Genomic DNA, 17,474 nt, shown 5'->3' with positions numbered 1-17,474 from the left:
ATCACCGATCAGGAGGAGGTAGAAGTACGACAGTTTTCCAAACTCCAATCACCCTATCCAATCTGGAGGGAAGAGTAGCAAATCATCACAGGTTCAGCACCGGTACAGGTGCTCAAGCTGAGATGAAGTGCATGGTGATAATGCTGAAGTCATTGCTGGTGCCTGAGCTCGAGCGTGGGAGCAGTACTACAACACTTCGTCAGGGACTAGAATAGGCAAAGTAATTGGGGTCGAGTATGCAGGTTGCTTTCACCAGAGAGCTCAATCCCAACCACACATGGGGAAGATGAAGACTTTAGTATGCTAATGACTAAATTAAAGGGTGAATAGCCAAAGTGGTCCTTCAAGTTTTATCTGAGGCTCAATTTAGTCCTTGATGTTTCAATCTATCCTTATTAGTCCTTCAAGTTTTTATTTTAGTTCAAACTTATCCTTGAACCAACAACTCTCTTGATAAATGACACTTATATCCCCATCATTCACATATATAAAACAAAAATTACATGCTTGATTTTATTTATAGATAATGCATAGTAAATTATGTAAAACGAAAATAAATTATGTACTATACGATAGCAATTGCTTAAGTTTCATGTGCACATGTTGAAATAATGGGAAGTACATCTGCAATGTTGTTTATTCATCTTGGTTTCCTCTTTTCTAGTATATAGTATACAAATTAAGGGCAAAAGGGATATTTTCTAATAGAAATATTGACTAGAAATAGCCATATGGCATATTAAGTGGGCCCAAGGATGATTTCAAGCCAAAATAAATATTTAGAGGAGCTATGTGGACAAAATGAAACGTGAAGGACCAAATTGAGCCTTCGGTAAAACTTGAGGGACTAAATTAGCTATTCACCCTAAATTAAACTAATCGTATCACCTTACCTAACATGCTAGTTTTAGTATCAATAAAGGGAGGACATGGTAGTGCTCAAGCTCACGTACAGTGGCTTCAGCTCAATGAAGAAGAGAAGAGAGGGGAGATGGAGGAAACACCGGCCCAATCTGAAACTTGTGTAAAATTATTTAGTCCAAAGTGAAAATATTACTTTGTCCCTAGTCCAATGTGTAACTATGGTAATAAAAGGTAGTCCAATGTGCAATTCACTCTATTTTAAATTATGATACAGAAAGATATATGGTTATTAGATATTTTTATTTTAGATAATACTTTTGCCGGTCAAAATTTATTAAGAAAGAAGGCATCAGTTTATAAAGCCACACCAACAAAGCTGTTGCTATTGTTGTGTGCGTGTTTTTTTTTGGGGGGGGGGGATGGGGGAGGCCTCCCCTATCCATAGTCCATGCTAGTTTGCTAGAGCTCTAAATTTGATACAATGTCAGAATTTTAGAGGTGGGAAATATATCTTTATCCTTTGTATGTATTTTGTATAGCAAATCCACCCATCCTGTTCTTAAAACAATCAAAATCAAGTAGTTCTTGATTTGGCTCCAACTCTATGGATAAAGATCTAGAGCAAGTAAGCTGTAGACAAGTCATGATTATCTAACCTGATGCAAGTGAGATTGGTTATGGTTGGGCCTGTTCGGCTGTCTATTTGCGGTGGTTGCAGCTGCGGCTGCGCCGTGTGTGTGCGGCACTGTTAGTGCCGGCTGCGCCACAACCACAGCACAGGCAGCCAAACAGGTCCATTATTGCGTGATACGAACTCTAAAGTCTCTAATACACTCAAACAAAGCTTTTTTTAAAAAAAAGTGAGTTAAAAATTGATGGGTGAAGTTTATATTAGTATGATTCATATTGAAAAAAAAAATTATAAAAACGAAGAGGAAGCGGAGGCGTAGTAAGAAACGTAGGGGTGAAAACGGAGCGGATATTATCCGATCCGATCCGCTCTGAATCTGTCCGATGTGAGGATATGGTAAGGATTTTTAGATATCTGGCCGGATGCGGATGCGGTATGAACGATATCCGACGGATGCGGATTATCCGATATTTTAATCGGATTATCCGATGTACTGTTTGGCGGATAATCCGCAAATTTCAGACCACACAACAACTTTCAGGCCCACCTAGCTAGCCCAATAGCCCAACCCGGCCTAATCTAATCCTCTCCTCATCCCCCAGATCCGTCTCTGGCTCTCTCTGTGTGCCGTCCCTCAGTTGTCAGTCGAGGAGTCGGAGAGAGTAGCGCGGCGGCACGGCACGACGGCGACCCTGCGCGGTGGCCGCTCCTTCCCAACACGCGCCAGGCCGATCCTCCTCCCCAACACGCGCCAGCCGTTCCTCCTCGGCTAGCGCCACCGCCGGCTGCAGGAGGCTGCTAGCGCCGCCGCTCACTGTTGTGTGTTTTGTGCTGTACACCTGTACTACTACTGCTGTATTCCTGTATGCAGTATGCTGCGTGTAGCACTGCATAGGGGTGCTCTACTGCTCTATGCTTGCTGTTGTTGTATGCTTGTATGGCTTGCCTCATGCCGATGACTTTTATTTTTACATTTTAAGCTATGCAGTAACCGGTGAACTATTGAACTGAACACTTATATTATGTTTTTGATGGATCGTGGATATATCTTGGATTATTTTGACTAGTGAACTATTGAACCGAACACTTATTACTTATAGTTATACTATTGCTATTGAACTGAACGCAATGAACTAATGATGTTTTGCCATCGTATTGGGGCAAATTGTATTGCCGCCCTCTTGATGTATGGATTGAATACAAACTTGACATCCGATAACTTTTTGTCCGTTTCTGAACCGAGTTCGCACCGAATCCGACGTCCGAAATAATCCGCTCCGCATCCGCATCCATACGTCATCCGCATCCGCTTAAAAAATATGGTTTAGGATATAGTATAGCTATTATTCATCCGAATCCGTTCCGTTTTCACCAATAAAGAAACGCATCCTGTTTTGGTTTTGGTTGTATTGTGGAGCAGTACAGCAGTATCCCGTTTCGTTTGGGCTTTTGGTGGGGGTTGGGTGGGTTTCCCGTCTCCTTCCGATTGCTGAGTAGCATTAGCAAAGGAGCAAAGGAAAGGAACCTCGATCTCCATCTCCATCTCCGCCCCCAAACCCTAACACACACACGCCGACTCTCCAAACCCTACACCCCCCCAACCCCCAACCCCGCCGATCCCCCCGCTCGCCGCCGATGGGTCGCAAGAAGAACGTCGCCATCGATGACGATGAGTACTCCTTCCCGCAGGAGGACGCCGCCCCCGCCCCCGCCGCCGACAAGGACAAGCCCATCAAGAAGGGCGGCGGCAAGAAGGGCAAGAAGGGCGCCAAGGCCGCCCTGCCCGACGACGACGACTACGAGCCCCCCGCGCCCCCGCCCCCGCCCGGGGACGACGACGACGACGAGGAGCCCATCAACCTCGTCTTGACCGGTAAGAAGAAGAAGAAGAAGGGCGGCGGCGGCGCCGTGAGCTCCTTCAGCGCCTTCGACGCCCTCGCGGCCGACGAGGACCAGGGAGAAGACGACGACGAGGCCCCCGCCCCTGCCCCCGCCCCCGTCGAGCCCGATGCCGCCGCCAAATCAGACGCCGAGGACGACGACCTCGATTTCGACTTCAGCAAAGCCAAGAAGAAGAAAAAGAAGAAGGACAAGGGAGCTCGCCCAGTCCCTCTGGAACACGACGACCTCGACCTAGATAAGCCTGCCCCGCCGCCCCCAGCCGCCGCTGCTGATGAGGCAGACGACGACGAGGCTGCTGCAGCTGCAGCTTCCAAAAAGCCTCAGAAGAAGAAGAAAAAGAAGGGCGGCTTTACTGTGGACAATGAGGACATTGACAAGCTCCTCGCCGAGATCGACGATACTTCTCCTCCCACCGAAGAGGCTGAGCCGGTGGAAGAGGTGCCTGCCCCTGATGCAGATGATGCCTTAGGAAAGAAATCAAAGAAGAAGAAAAAGAAGGGAGGCTTTACCGTCGATGATGAGGACGTAGACAAGATCCTCGCAGAGTTTGAGGACCAGCCACCTCCTGTCGACGATCCTGAGCCTGAGCCTGAGGCGGTGAAAGATGTGGGTAATGTGGCCGCCTCAACCAGTGTGGATGATGCGGAAGGCAAGAAATCGAAGAAGAAAAAAAAGAAGAGTGGAAGGACAGCTCAGGAAGAGGAGGATTTGGATAAGCTTCTCGCTGAGCTTGGTGAGGGCCCAACGCCAGCAGAAAAGGAGAAGGAGGTTCTGCCCCAGGCGCCACCTGCTGCGGCAATGGTGAAGGAAGATACTGAAACCGCAGAGGATGGTAAGGCTGGGGAAGGAGAGGTGGAATCTGCTGCAGCCAAGAAGAAGAAGAAGAAGAAGGAAAAGGAGAAGGAGAAGAAGGCAGCAGCTAAGGAGGCAGATGCTAAGAAAGAAGAGGAAAAGGCTGTAGAAGCTCCTAAAGGGAAGGTTGACATGAAGAAGCTCCCGAAGCACGTGCGGGAGATGCAGGAGGCACTTGCCAGGAGGCAGGAAGCTGAGGAACGGAAGAAGCGTGAGGAGGAAGAACGATTGAGGAAAGAGGAGGAGGAGCGATTGAAGAAAGAGGAGGAGGAGAGGAAAGCTGAGGAAGCAAAGAGGAGGAAGAAGGAGAGAGAAAAGGAGAAGTTGCTGAAGAAGAAGCAGGAGGGTAAGCTCTTGACTGGGAAGCAGAAGGAGGAAGCAAAGAGGTTAGAAGCAATGAGGAGACAATTCCTTGAGCAGAGTGAACTTCAAGTAGCCGATGGTGCTGTCCCTGAGACAAAGAAGAGGCCTATATATGATTCCAAGAAGAAAAAAGGTCAACAGAAGACTCTGGAGACTGCAAAGGTAGTTGAAGAACAACCACAAGAAGTTAACGAAACTATCAATGACGAGGAAGAATATGTGTTAGTGGATCAGGAATCTCAGTTGCAAGTGGAGGAATCTGAGAAAACCGAACCTGATCAGGATGTCGAAGAATTGAAACCAGAAGAGGAGGAAGATGAAGATGAATGGGATGCAAAGAGCTGGGATGATATAGATGTCAATTTGCCTAAGACAAGTGCCTTTGAGGAGGAAGAGGCAAACCCTGTCGCCAAGAAGGTTGCTGAACCTGTTCAGAAGCAGGAAAATTCTAAAGCACAATCTACAGTGGCTACTGTAAAAAAGGTTGCAAACTCCAATAAAGGTGAAACGGAAGATGGCGAATCCAGTAGTGCAAATGCTAGGAGGAATAGAGGCGCTTCAAAGAAAGGACCTATTAAAGAGGATGAGACTAAGAATGGCAGTGACCTTCGTTCACCAATTTGTTGCATCCTTGGTCATGTCGATACTGGTAAGACAAAACTGCTAGACTGTATTAGACGGACCAATGTACAAGAAGGAGAAGCTGGAGGTATTACCCAACAGATTGGGGCTACGTACTTCCCAACTGAAAATATTAGAGAGAGAACAAAAGAGCTTAAAGCTGATGCCACACTTAAGGTTCCAGGATTGCTTGTTATTGACACTCCTGGTCACGAGTCGTTCAGTAATCTGCGTTCTAGAGGTTCAAGTTTGTGTGACATTGCTATTTTGGTTGTTGACATTATGCACGGTCTTGAACCTCAAACAATTGAATCCCTGAATCTCTTGAAGAGCCGTGATGCAGTTTTTATCGTTGCCTTAAATAAGGTATATTGCTTTGGAGTTTTTTTTTGCCCTTTGACCTCATCTTTTCTTACAGTCTATTAATGTCTCAATTGTTTTTTGGCTTAATCTCTATGAAGGTTGATCGTCTTTATGGCTGGAAAAAGTGTACAAATGCCCCTATTGGGAAGGCTTTGAGGCAGCAAAATGAAGATGTTAAGAGGGAGTTCAATATGAGGCTTACTGATGTGCGTAAATTTCCATCTTGATTTTTCTTTAAAGAAATGACTTAGCACTAGCAGTTGTATTTATACAATCACACATATATGCAGATTGTGACACAATTCAAGATGCAAGGTGTGAATACTGCTTTGTACTACAAGAACAAGGAGATGGAAGATACATATAACATAGTGCCTACCAGTGCAATAAGGTATGATCTACAGCTGAATTAATTGATTCTTCATTCAACTATGATATTATTGGCATCTTTGCCTCAACACATAGTTCACTTCTCTCAACAGTGGTGAAGGCATTCCTGATCTGCTTCTTCTGTTGGTGCAATGGGCACAAAAGACGATGGAAGAAAGACTTACTTTCGTTGATGAAGTCCAGGTACGGTGCATAAATTTACTTGTCATTATAAAAGCATGCATTCTTATCTCGTTTCTGTTTCAGTGTACCGTGCTGGAAGTCAAGGTTGTTGAAGGTCATGGTACTACAGTTGATGTTGTGTTGGTCAACGGTATACTCCATGAAGGAGATCAAATAGTTGTGTGTGGGATGCAGGTAAGAGACGTTTTTCTTTATAAATGCAGTTTTTCAACAAACACAGCTTATTGAAGTTGCCGCCTGCTCTTGTTCTATGTTTATGTAGGGACCCATTGTGACAACAGTTAGAGCTTTGTTGACACCACACCCAATGAGGGAGCTTCGAGTTAAGGTGCGTGTCCCATAATAGTGCAAGCTTTGTTTTAGTTGTGAAATTCACTCCAGTAAAGTACTGTATAGGTTGCAACCGAATTATCATGTGGTTATAATTATTATTCCTACCTACTTACAGCTTTCATTGGAATCATTTTTGCACTGAGAGATCATCAATTCTGCTCCCTTTTGTTCTAGGATGGTTTTAAGTCATGTTTTTCACTTCAGTTCCATTCATTTCTTTCACTGCCTTGAAATCGTTTTACCTTTATTAAGTAACCAATTCTAGGTACCAGAATGTTGGTCTCAATGCCATTCTTTTATTTTGAGTGGCTTGAAATTATTTTGCCAAATTAAGTAAACCAGTTGTTGATACCAATGTGTTGGTCCTATTTCGCACTATCATTCGTAATCCAGCAAATTGTGTACTTTCCACCTGCCATTCTCTCTGTGTGTGTGCGCGCGCGCGTGTTCTCTTTTAAACGTCGAGAGGACTTTGGACTTTGATTCATTTACTTTGTTTTAATGGCATTACTTTTTCACTGCTATTAGTTTCTCTTTGTGTTCAAGTTGGAATAATTGAAACACTTCTTTTTCAGGGCACATACCAACATCATAAGAAGATTAGAGCTGCACAAGGAGTTAAAATATCAGCACAGGTGCGTCCAATTTCTTTCCCTTTTTCTTGTATTATATAGTTTTTTGACACTAACTTAATGATCTCTTTCTTTCAGGGTCTTGAACATGCAATTGCAGGGACTGCTCTTTATGTGTTAAAGCCTGATGATGATCTGGACAGACTAAAAGATGCTGTGATGGAAGAGATGACTAGGGTTAGAAATCGGATTGATAAGAGTGGCGAAGGTGTCTATGTACAGGCATCTACCCTTGGGTCATTGGAAGCTCTCACTGAGTTCTTGAAGAGCCCTGCTGTGAATATTCCCTTCTGTGATTTCAGTATAGGGCCAGTCCACAAGAAAGATGTTATGAAGGCCAGTGTTATGCTTGAGAGGAAGAAAGAATATGCTACTATCTTGGCGTTTGATGTCAAAGTGATGCCTGATGCCCGTGATCTTGCAGAAGAGTCTGGTGTGAGGATCTTTGTAGCAGATATAATATACCACCTTTTTGATCAATTTACTGCATACATTAAGAATCTGAGGGAAGAAAAGAAGAAAGAAAGCGCTGAAGAAGCTGTTTTCCCCTGTGTTCTCAAGATTATGCCAAATTGTGTTTTTAACAAGAAGGATCCAATTGTTTTAGGTGTTGATGTCCTTGAAGGAATAGCCAAGGTATTTTCTTTGGTGATTTATCACTGTCTTTTTTGTGTGGTTCCAATCCCAATGCAAGTAGTTGAAGTAGCAAGTAGCATATGAAAGTTTAAATACTCAAAGACTGGGATGCTATGTTACTCACGAAGTCATCTTTTCTTTTATCTTTTCGAATAAATGTCTGGTGTGCAGTTCCGCTAACTCATTTGCCTTTGTATCTAGGTGGGCACACCTCTATGCATACCCACTAAAGAATATATTGATATTGGGAAGATTGCATCTATTGAAATTAATCATAAGCAAGTTGACATGGCCACAAAAGGGCAGAAGGTGGCTATAAAGGTTGGTATTTCTGATAATTTGTGGCTGTTGATCCTTCTCTTATTCAATTATATTGTTAAATATATGTTTGCTGGGATGTGAACAGATTATTGGGAGCAATCCTGATGAGCAGCAGAAGAGTTTTGGTAGGCATTTTGACATGGAAGATGAACTTGTTAGTCGCATCACAAGGCGATCTATTGATCTTCTCAAAGAAAACTATAGAGTAAGTCAACGTTTATTGTTTATGTTTCTGTGCATTTTGATCTGCATTCTCCGAATCTATTTGTACCAAACTACACGTTGACGATCTTAAAAAAATCATTTTTGCAGGACGATTTGTCAATGGATGACTGGAAACTTGTTGTTAAGTTGAAGAGCATCTTGAAGATACCATAAAATCGTTAAGCTTGCGGAAGCCCCTCAAGCCTGTCCACCAATCGGCAAAAATGAAAAGTTAATGGTGGCATCTGGGCTACTGGGGTAGCATCCATAAAATTTTCACGTTACTCAGACTTGGATTTGCCGGGTTGAGAAGTTCTATTCTGACACACCGATGTTCAAGCTGCCCAGGGAGTTTTTCAATTTTGATACGGTTTTGTTTTATTGTAATTTGTTCGAAATGCGGTTGATCAAACATTTTACAAATATAAGTGAAACTACCCGATTTTGAGGGGTTCTTGAAAGAGGCTATGTTTGTCTTTTTTTTTTCCCTGAACACAAACTGTTTTCACATCCCGTTGCCTGGTATGAGTGGTTATGTAAAGGGCAGCCGGTAAGTCAAATGGAGTATATACCAGGCTGAATATTTACACTGGGTAAGCCTATTAATTCAGCATTTGTTCACGAAGGCATTAGATCTACATGGTGTTAGCATTGGGATCGGTCCGTATAAAATTCATTCCTGAATAAAAACCTTATAATCAATATTAATGTATTAATATTAATGTGTCATGAGTATCAGTATTACGATCGATGCTCACAATGTTTGTAAAATATAAATATTAACCTTATGACAAATTACTATTTTTAGCCTTTCGTGTGTATTTTCATAAGCCATGGCCTTCTCTAAAATTATGAGTATTAATTTTGTGAATATTCTGGTCCTAAGACTTTCGTAATTTTCACCCTTTGGCAGATAAATTTCTGTCCATTACCTTTTGGGTAAAGTCACAACATTTTTTTTCAGGGCCAAAATTTATGAGTATTTAACTTTTTATGAAAAAAATGAATATTTTCTCTAGCCATTTCCTAAAAAAATCACGAGTATTAGCATCGGAATCGTTGCGCACTAAATTTTCCTGGGCCCGAAATGTCACGAGTAATATTCACAAACTTTGTGCACAATGATCTCTTGTGAAATTTTGTAAAAAATAAACAAAAAACAAAAAAAAACTCTTGTGCACTCTTTTCCTAAGGCTAATACACATCAATTTTCATCAAAGGGTATAATACATAAATTATATGACGAAGGCTAAAATTAATTATTTAGTCCTAAAGTAAATATGTTCGAATTTTGTTCCAAACCGTCCCAAGTTTAATAGCCATGAAATTTTCGAGGAGATAAATATTCATGTGTTTTTAGATTAATACATAGGAATTTTGGCCTAAAGTTATAGCCCATGAAATTATAGACCGATGGCCCAAAATCACCAAAAAAAAGGTCATAAGGCTAATAGTCACGAATTTAATCACGAAACTTTTGTTCATAAAGCTAATAGTCACGACTTTTTTAGGCAACACTCCTAATGAAAACGGTTGTCACAAATTTGGGTGGAGTTTCAAAAGGTTAATACGTTGAGAATTGTAGAGCCACATGAACCATACAGGACCATTAGTCTTTTTTTTTTTTGAGAAATACAGGACCATTAATCGAGGTCCATGAATTGACATACATACACGGAGTATCAGCAGCAGAGGCCCACGACAAAGCATAGTAAAGGCTTTTGATGGGCCCAGTAAAGGTGTATGGACGTATCTACACGGCCCAAGATGGTTTTTGCCAAGTAAAGGTGTACTGTTTATATCTGAGTTTATCTTTTTTTTTTCTCAATGTTTAGGTTGAATTTGAACTTGATTTTGATGAACTAGTAGATATCACTATACTCTACATCGCCAATTTTTTTTTCAGAATTTTTCACAACTATTTGCATCAAATTTGAAAGGTAAAGGTACACGAGAGGGTATCCCATCGTCGATGGGAATAGAATCCACTCCCGAACAGAAGAACAAATATACTCTTAATTTAACTAGAGAAAAAGCCAGCCGTATGTTTCTCTTAAGCAATACAGAGATAGCTAATCCAATTTAAAAGAAACAAGGGAAAAAACTCACTGCCAATGCTACAGTTCGAGTGCCCTAGCGTAAGAAACAAGACAAATACCAACGTAGCCAAAACCAGCTGAAACGGATCATCAAAAGCTACCACCAATTGAGGTGAGGTCTGAACAAAAAAGGAAAACCAACTTTCCCACCATTACGTGGTACGAGTCCCATGCAAATTGAGGACAAGGCATCTGGAGATGAGGTGAGACAGTCGGCATATGGAAGTGCTCGTTTGCAAATTGCAACTGCAGATAGCAAAAGCTTTATGTTGTTGCACAGCACTCATTGCTTCTGATTTCTCCATGATTGCCAAGATGTGAGGTTAGGGACTTTGGCATGAGTACTACCATACCTTCTGGAAGGATCTGCCGAGCAGTAGCTGCTTTTGGTCTGATGGTACAATCCATACCACAACCATACTTTCACTCTGTTGTTGTGGGCTCATCAGTTTTCTGTCCATCCTGTGAATCTTCCTTGGCATGCAACTCTGCACCTGAATCGTTGGATCCAGTTGAGCCAGCAGTATGGATATCACCTGTGTCTGGTGAAGCTCCAGCCGAAGCATTGTTGGGCTCAGATGATGGGCTGACAGGTTCATCCACTGCTATCCCTGTACCCATATCCCCGCATGATCCTTCAGCTGCATCTTCTGCCTGTATGTCTACCTGGCCATCTCGAACATCCACGTGTCGCTCAGATTCTTCAGCTTCTTTGGACAAATCTTCCTCTTCAGTGCACAATAGTTTCTCGTCTTCCGTGTTAGAATCTGTTTGTTTACTTACATCTGCTAAGTCCCCGGCCTCCTCAACAGGGCCATTTTCAAGAGAGACACTTTCCAGTTGTGGCTCGATGCTAGTGTCCTCACCAATTTGCACCTCATCAGTTTCCTCCGTGTTTAGAGAAGTTTCTTCAGAATTGGGAGATGAAGAAGGGACAGAGGCAGCTAAACGGTCATTTATTCCTCTATCACCATCAAAGGTAAACCAGTTTGAATTCGTAAAGAGGGAGCTGCTGTAGAACACACAATATATAAGAAAGTTAAGTAATAGTAATAACGGCAGGACAACGAAACGATAACAAAATTACCTGTCCTGATCATCACCCAAACGCAACGAAGATATTACTACTTCAGCTGATTCATCATCAAAGTAGACATCCTGAAAGGAAACAGGAGCACAGAAATTCAGACTATCGAAAATACATTTATACTTGCTGGACATCAGGACACAACACACTTGTTATACTAGTACTAGATTCGAAATCTTGAGTCACTTAACTGACCACAAGTCTTAAGGACAAACCATTTAACAATGGAAGTATTGAACATGCAGATCAAATGACAATACAAATAACAGATGCAGCCTAAAGTCCTAAACAGCATTTTAACATACCTCATCATCTCGTTCAATTACTTGTGCCTGCAATAAGCAAACATTGACACATTACTAACATGTTCCATAATGCTAGAGAGGACTATATCAGTGAAGGTAATAAGAGCATAAGACATCAGTGCCCATTTCCTCAGGTATGTAAATTCTAGCATGCTACCAAAGCTCAGGCTGCTGCAAGTTCAGACAATCACCTCTTCAATGTCATCATTGCTGTACATTCCATACCGGAATGCCTGGCTCAGGTTATTAGCAAGTGCCGCCACATCATAGTCCCTGTCTCGGAAGTCATCATCATCGCTATCCCTACCACGATCATGTAGAGAAGTCGGACGACTGCAGCACAAAGCATTGATAGCCAAAAGTCAGCGAAGACAAGTGTACGCAATCACAAAAGCATCACAAAACATGGTGATAACCTACCCACAGGCCCAATGATAAACGTTCTCAACCTCATTGCGTTTGACCAGGGCAGTTGTCTGCCATTCAACCCACTCGCTGTTCTCCTGTAAAGACATTATTCACCAAGTTAGCTAATTAATAAAGTTTAGATGATATTATGCACAAGAAGTACATCATGCAATTGCTAAAGTGATAGGCTAACGAAAGAAGAGAAACTCAAAGTACCTGCAAATGAGACTGGATTATGCTGTTGCTATTTCCCAGTTGAATAAGCTTATTAGCTATTCGAGTTATGTGCCCAATATTCCCAATTTTTGGAGGCACCTTCCCTTCAGATAGTAATGTTGGCTGCACATAGAAGATAAGAATACTCAATATACAGGACCCTGTGTATATCTGGTCTTGCAACAAGGGGTATGAAGGACATAAGAATTCAGGAATAGATTACTGTGTTAGATTCTGTTGACAGGGAGGAACTTCTTTCAGCAGCAAGAATTTTGCCAACAAGATTGCATTCATTAAGGGCATGGTCAATCAGCTGGGATCTATTAACTTCCAGACAAGAAATGATAATACTCTCGACATGATGGTGCAGAAAGTTATTGTAAGGGTACCTGCAGCACGAACCAATATGTGATGATTCTCTTGCAATTGTTAGGAAGAAGAGCACATAAAATAGCCCCACTTACTGGAAGAACAAATCAATGGAACGTTTTACTGCAGATTGGTTGATTAGCTCCTGTTCCGCAGTTTCACTACCAATCGTCAGCAAAACAGAGATGAATTCCACAATCTGGGAGGAACAAACATACCGCGCATTAAAACCAAAATGGAACAGGAAAGGACTGTGAAGGAACATGTCAAAAGAACAGAAATGATTCATTGGACATTGCAAGCCTAGACTAACAAAAGAGACTTATGCAAGGGACACGATAGTTTTAGACCATCAGAACTCAATTGCATGCATATATCAGAAATTACTTCGCCAGAAATCCCGAGGCAAGATTAATAAAAGTAAGTCAAGGTACCCATAAGCAAGATTTTTGCTTTACGTCAAATAATTAGAAAAGCTTAAGATCCAGGGTATTCAGCAAAGAAGGATTAGCTTGAGCAAAATATAAAGAAACATGCACACAAACTATCAATTACAAAAACTCACTACATGAAGCCATACCTTCAAGCGGTGTTTTCCAAGAGGGGGCTGCAAACATCCATATGTTGTAGGTAAAACATTTTCAGCAGAAGAAATATCCAACAACTTCAGCAAATCACCTACGATGTGATTTCAGATAGATCAGTAAGCAGAAGAAATGCATATTAAAGATTCTCTAAAAAAAATCACCAAAAACACAATATACCATAAGACAGATGTTGTCTACAGTATATAGAACTAAGATCCTAAGAGAGAAACTACTTAGGTAGCAGTAGCCTAATAATACTATCAAAAAAAAAAAAGAAGAGCACTCACCTAGGCTCTCCAGCATACCATCAACTGTCTCTGGACTAGCAGTAACCAATGTCCCATGGCTCAAGTTACTTCTAAATGCTTGGTATGAGGCTGACGCTAGTCTTTTTGGATCCAACAAAGATATACATACTGATAATGAATGAACCAGGACAGATTTGGGGCGTGATTCTTGAAGAGCATGACGAAATAATCTCCCAACAAAACTGAAATGGCATGCAACAAACAAACAAAAAAAAATGCATATGATAGTTGACATAGGAAATTGTCTGTGCGGCATTTTACGATTCTGATCAAATATTAAGTAAAACCTAAAACACAAACCTTGGGCTGCATATTTTTGCAGCGAGAGCAGGAGGGGCGCATCGAGTCACTGCAGAAAGAATTTCTGCAGCATTGGCGTGTACTTCAGGGGAATCCTGCTTGGTTAAAATAGTGTATGATATATAAGCACTTTTCTAGTCAAAATATTCAATATATTTTATCAGATATTTCTAGATGCACCATACTGAGAGTAACTAGTATTAAGTATTAACTAGTGGCATTTTATAGTACTTAGCATGTCAGTAAGTGCTCAAGCTTTGAAACTTACAGATGAGCTAAATTTATCCACAATCATTTCCAGTACATCTGTATTTTCTAACCACTGCAATGTGTCAGCATAATTCGAGTATATGGTCTCATCAGCACCTATCAGTCGAATCAGAACCTGTTTTACAAGCAGTATCATGGCATCAATAAATGAAATGAACATGCAAAAAATAGGAATGGAACGGATTTAACAACAGCTGACCTCCATTATTGAGGTGGTGCCGATGAGATCAACAAGATGGACAACAATGTCTGGGTGCTCCTACACAATGAAAGGGGTACAAATATGAGCACCCATAATTGGAAAATACGCAGGCATTCGTAAGCTTGTATCTTATCACAACCTTACATGTAAGAATTAACATTTTGATTGGTGCAAACCGCTTAAAGAATAAATACAACAGAATGCAACCTATAAACATAAAATGAGTGGAATGCAGATCGCAAATATAAACAATACTGAAGAACCAATAGTTCTAAAACATTTTCTATCACATGGTACTTCTAGATCCAATCAGCAAGAAAAAGCTTTAAACTTCAGGATGCACACAAAATTACACCCACAATTACACGTACAGAATGTAGCTCATGACCTATCAGGCTTCAGAGGAGAGTACTACAAATCCAGTCTAAGTTGTTTCAGGTTGTCAAACAAAAAATATGAGTAAATGTGCTCATAATTACCAAGAATAATAGCATACTGGCGACAACCTATGTTTAAGTAAGAAAGATGAGCAATACCTGGACATAGTTCATTAGAGGGGAAGTCTTTCTCAGCATCAAACATATTACCACCTACAGTACGAGATCAAACTGAGACCACAAGCCATGTATGCTGATGAACAGTGTGAAGAATAGTGTCCAAATTTATAATAGCACATTAAAGTTAAACCACTGCAGATAGCTTTAAAAGTCAAAGAATGATTCAGAGACAACCAACACAGGAGAAAAATAGTACCTTACTGAAGTATCCAGCTAACAATGTGCTATGTGGATGACCAGGTCTTACAAATGAGAAAAGCAAATCCATTAACTGCATCAAGTACAAGAAATGGAAGAGATGGTCAGCTAGAATGAAGTTTATCAGCCTGAGGAGTATAAAATACTCGAGAGGAATATGTTAATAGGGGTCAGGGGAACATATTTACCTCTTCATCCTCTACTAAGGTCCTCAAGATGATGTCAATTTCACAGGTAAATATCTCACAAGCAATGAATGGGAACCTGCATTGAGTTATATAACTGAAGTTAGGCAAGGTTCACCAACAAGCTATTTTACAAAACTTGGTGGTAAACGACAAAAGAATGCATACTTAAAAGAACGTTTCTTTTCAGAATCTTCTGGTACTTCTTCCACGATGTAACGAAGCAATTGCTCCACTTGAGCCTTGTCTCGCAAGCTAGGGACAACATTCAAGAATAATAAGAACAAAGAAACTACAAAGGTAAAAGAAACAGCATGCAGTAAAATCGTCAATCAAATGCAGCCACATAACAACATATTCATACATTTACATTATGCTTGTAGTGCAGATGTAAATGATCATTAATTAAGAACCAGCTAAGGAAAAGCTTACATCAATGGGAAAAGAACACAGTTTTAGAAAAAGAATCTCTCTCTGAAGTCTGAAGGGATGAAATGATCAAATGACTCAGCATACATGGTTGGATATGCGAGTGTTCCTTAGGCATACAAAAAATCTTCCATAGCTCCAGCGCAGAAAGTAAGCAATGAAATAAAATAAAGGGTGAGGAAGGAAGTTACAAATTTATGAGACGAGTATTCAGCGCTTTGCACTCCTGAATTATTTCATCCTCGTCAAGAAGTTCTTCTAATGTGAAGTTCTCCTTGTCTAGAATTGTATCCACCTGACCAGTAAATTACAAAGTTAGGCGGGTTAGGTAGAGATGTTCCCATAGTATACTAATAATTTCACTTGTGTCTCCCAAATGAATTTTTTGTTAAAAAAAAAAGCAATTGAGCGCTTTACACATTCCAGTGATCAAGCTGAATAAAAAAACACAGGAAATTACTGTTAAACAAGCAGCAAATAACAGAATTACAGCTAGGAATAATAGAAAGGCGGAGCATTGCAGATGATAATTCTATTAGCACAAAACACAACATGGTAAAAGAAAAGTTAATAATACAGCATAACGAGCTAGTAGCGCAAATGAAAACATTCCAAAGACAAGAGGATGGCTGTAAGGAAGGATTAAACAAGAAAGAAGAGCAAGGTCCTGTGATACGTGAGTGATGTGGTCAAGTGTTGATACTCCTAAAGGAGGTGTCATAACTCCAAATGCAAGGAGAGCATTAGAAAGAAGTGGCATCCTAATTCTACCGAACTCCCTTTTAATCAATGGAGCTTTTCTCCCTGCTCTATTTGTTTCATTTCATCAAAGGGCGAGTGAAGGAGAGCAATTACGGCACCCACATAAGAAACGAAATATATTTTACTATGGTTGGGTCCATTGCTCCTTTTGCTAGTTAAGGTTTTTTAGCTATCAGATAGAAATATTGACTAAAATACATGTTGGATTGGATTTCATAAATACCTGTTGGATTGTAATCGAAAAAAAACAAGCGGATGCACAAAGGGGATGGATTATCCCTTTTTTAAAAAAGAAAAGAAAAGAAAGAAAGAAAGAAAGAAAGAAAGAAAGAAAGATGCGGGTGCTAAAGCAATAGCTGGCAGATTTGGTGGAGCAGCTTGCAGGATGCGTGAAGGAGAAAGGAGGCGGAGGCGCAGGCGCAGGAGAAACAGGCACGCTCTCCCGCAGCTATTGAAACCCTAGGGTAGGGTAGGGAAGGCGAGAGCAACGGGGAGGATTGGAAGTAGTCGGTCGATACAATAGCAATCCCAAGGGCGGGCATGATGAGATGAGAAGAGAAGAGATGGGAGTAATTAAGAGAAGGGACTCACCGGCGAGGCCGCGGAGAGACCAGTCATGCGCCAGAACATGGCGGCGACGGCGAGGGATCCGCACCAGATCTAGCTAGCTGGGGCCTAGGGGTGGGCGAATCAAATCGGCGGCGCCGGCGCGGGGGGAATCTCCAGGTCGACGAGGAGCGAGCGAGGAGGAGCGGATCGTATTGGCTGCGGCTGCTGCTGCTGCTTTGCCTCCTCTCTCTCTCTACTACTCTGGTCTCTGGGAGCTAGGAGGAGAGCCTGAAGACAAGCAATGAAGGAAGGCAAGGCGTTGTTGGGGGCCCGATTTGGCGTTGCGTT

The 17,474-nt window shown here is 41.5% G+C and overlaps 2 protein-coding genes across 4 annotated transcripts; one reads left to right on the top strand and one right to left on the bottom strand.

Moving 5' to 3' along the window:
• Positions 1 to 2,979: 2,979 nt before the first annotated feature.
• LOC4339796 (eukaryotic translation initiation factor 5B) lies at positions 2,980 to 8,892 on the top strand. Of its 2 annotated transcripts, XM_015784199.2 has the most exons (11): positions 2,980 to 5,599; positions 5,695 to 5,802; positions 5,887 to 5,987; positions 6,079 to 6,169; positions 6,233 to 6,343; positions 6,432 to 6,497; positions 7,078 to 7,137; positions 7,213 to 7,770; positions 7,972 to 8,091; positions 8,177 to 8,296; positions 8,404 to 8,892. In XM_015784199.2, exons 1-11 carry the CDS (start codon positions 3,131 to 3,133, stop codon positions 8,467 to 8,469), a joined length of 3,870 nt encoding a protein of 1,289 aa, XP_015639685.1. In that variant the 5' UTR covers positions 2,980 to 3,130; the 3' UTR covers positions 8,470 to 8,892. The 2 variants fall into 2 exon arrangements, with proteins under 2 accessions (XP_015639685.1, XP_025881089.1); XM_026025304.2 differs by having other exon boundaries at positions 6,079 to 6,343.
• A 1,397-nt stretch (positions 8,893 to 10,289) lies between these two features.
• LOC4339795 (uncharacterized) lies at positions 10,290 to 17,389 on the bottom strand. Of its 2 annotated transcripts, none has more exons than XM_015783803.2 (19): positions 17,169 to 17,389; positions 16,007 to 16,110; positions 15,555 to 15,641; positions 15,390 to 15,465; positions 15,200 to 15,274; positions 14,983 to 15,036; positions 14,444 to 14,503; positions 14,243 to 14,359; positions 13,975 to 14,069; positions 13,654 to 13,856; positions 13,360 to 13,457; positions 12,875 to 12,978; positions 12,634 to 12,799; positions 12,411 to 12,533; positions 12,207 to 12,289; positions 11,978 to 12,119; positions 11,787 to 11,813; positions 11,482 to 11,552; positions 10,290 to 11,406 (listed from the first exon to the last, which is right to left on the bottom strand). In XM_015783803.2, the coding sequence occupies exons 1-19, from the start codon at positions 17,205 to 17,207 to the stop codon at positions 10,818 to 10,820; spliced, it is 2,313 nt and encodes a 770-aa protein (XP_015639289.1). In that variant the 5' UTR covers positions 17,208 to 17,389; the 3' UTR covers positions 10,290 to 10,817. The 2 variants fall into 2 exon arrangements, with proteins under 2 accessions (XP_015639289.1, XP_015639290.1); XM_015783804.2 differs by having other exon boundaries at positions 10,290 to 11,403.
• Between the last annotated feature and the right edge of the window lie 85 nt (positions 17,390 to 17,474).

The sequence above is a fragment of the Oryza sativa genome, chromosome 5 (assembly GCF_034140825.1).
Source record: "Oryza sativa Japonica Group chromosome 5, ASM3414082v1".
Taxonomy (NCBI): Eukaryota; Viridiplantae; Streptophyta; class Magnoliopsida; order Poales; family Poaceae; genus Oryza; species Oryza sativa.
The sequence above is the reverse complement of the archived record's forward strand: the minus strand, read 5'-3'. Positions and strand labels throughout refer to the sequence as shown.

Coding starts and splice junctions, on each gene's coding strand:
- LOC4339796 (XM_026025304.2), top strand. CDS start 3,131: ATGGGTCGCAAGAAGAACGTCGCCATCGATGACGATGAGTACTCCTTC. Junction 5,600..5,694: donor TTATCGTTGCCTTAAATAAG/GTATATTGCTTT, acceptor ATCTCTATGAAG/GTTGATCGTCTTTATGGCTG. Junction 8,092..8,176: donor GGCAGAAGGTGGCTATAAAG/GTTGGTATTTCT, acceptor GGATGTGAACAG/ATTATTGGGAGCAATCCTGA.
- LOC4339795 (XM_015783803.2), bottom strand. CDS start 17,207: ATGTTCTGGCGCATGACTGGTCTCTCCGCGGCCTCGCCG. Junction 14,360..14,443: donor GCACCACCTCAATAATGGAG/GTCAGCTGTTGT, acceptor CTTGTAAAACAG/GTTCTGATTCGACTGATAGG. Junction 11,407..11,481: donor TTGGGTGATGATCAGGACAG/GTAATTTTGTTA, acceptor TGTGTTCTACAG/CAGCTCCCTCTTTACGAATT.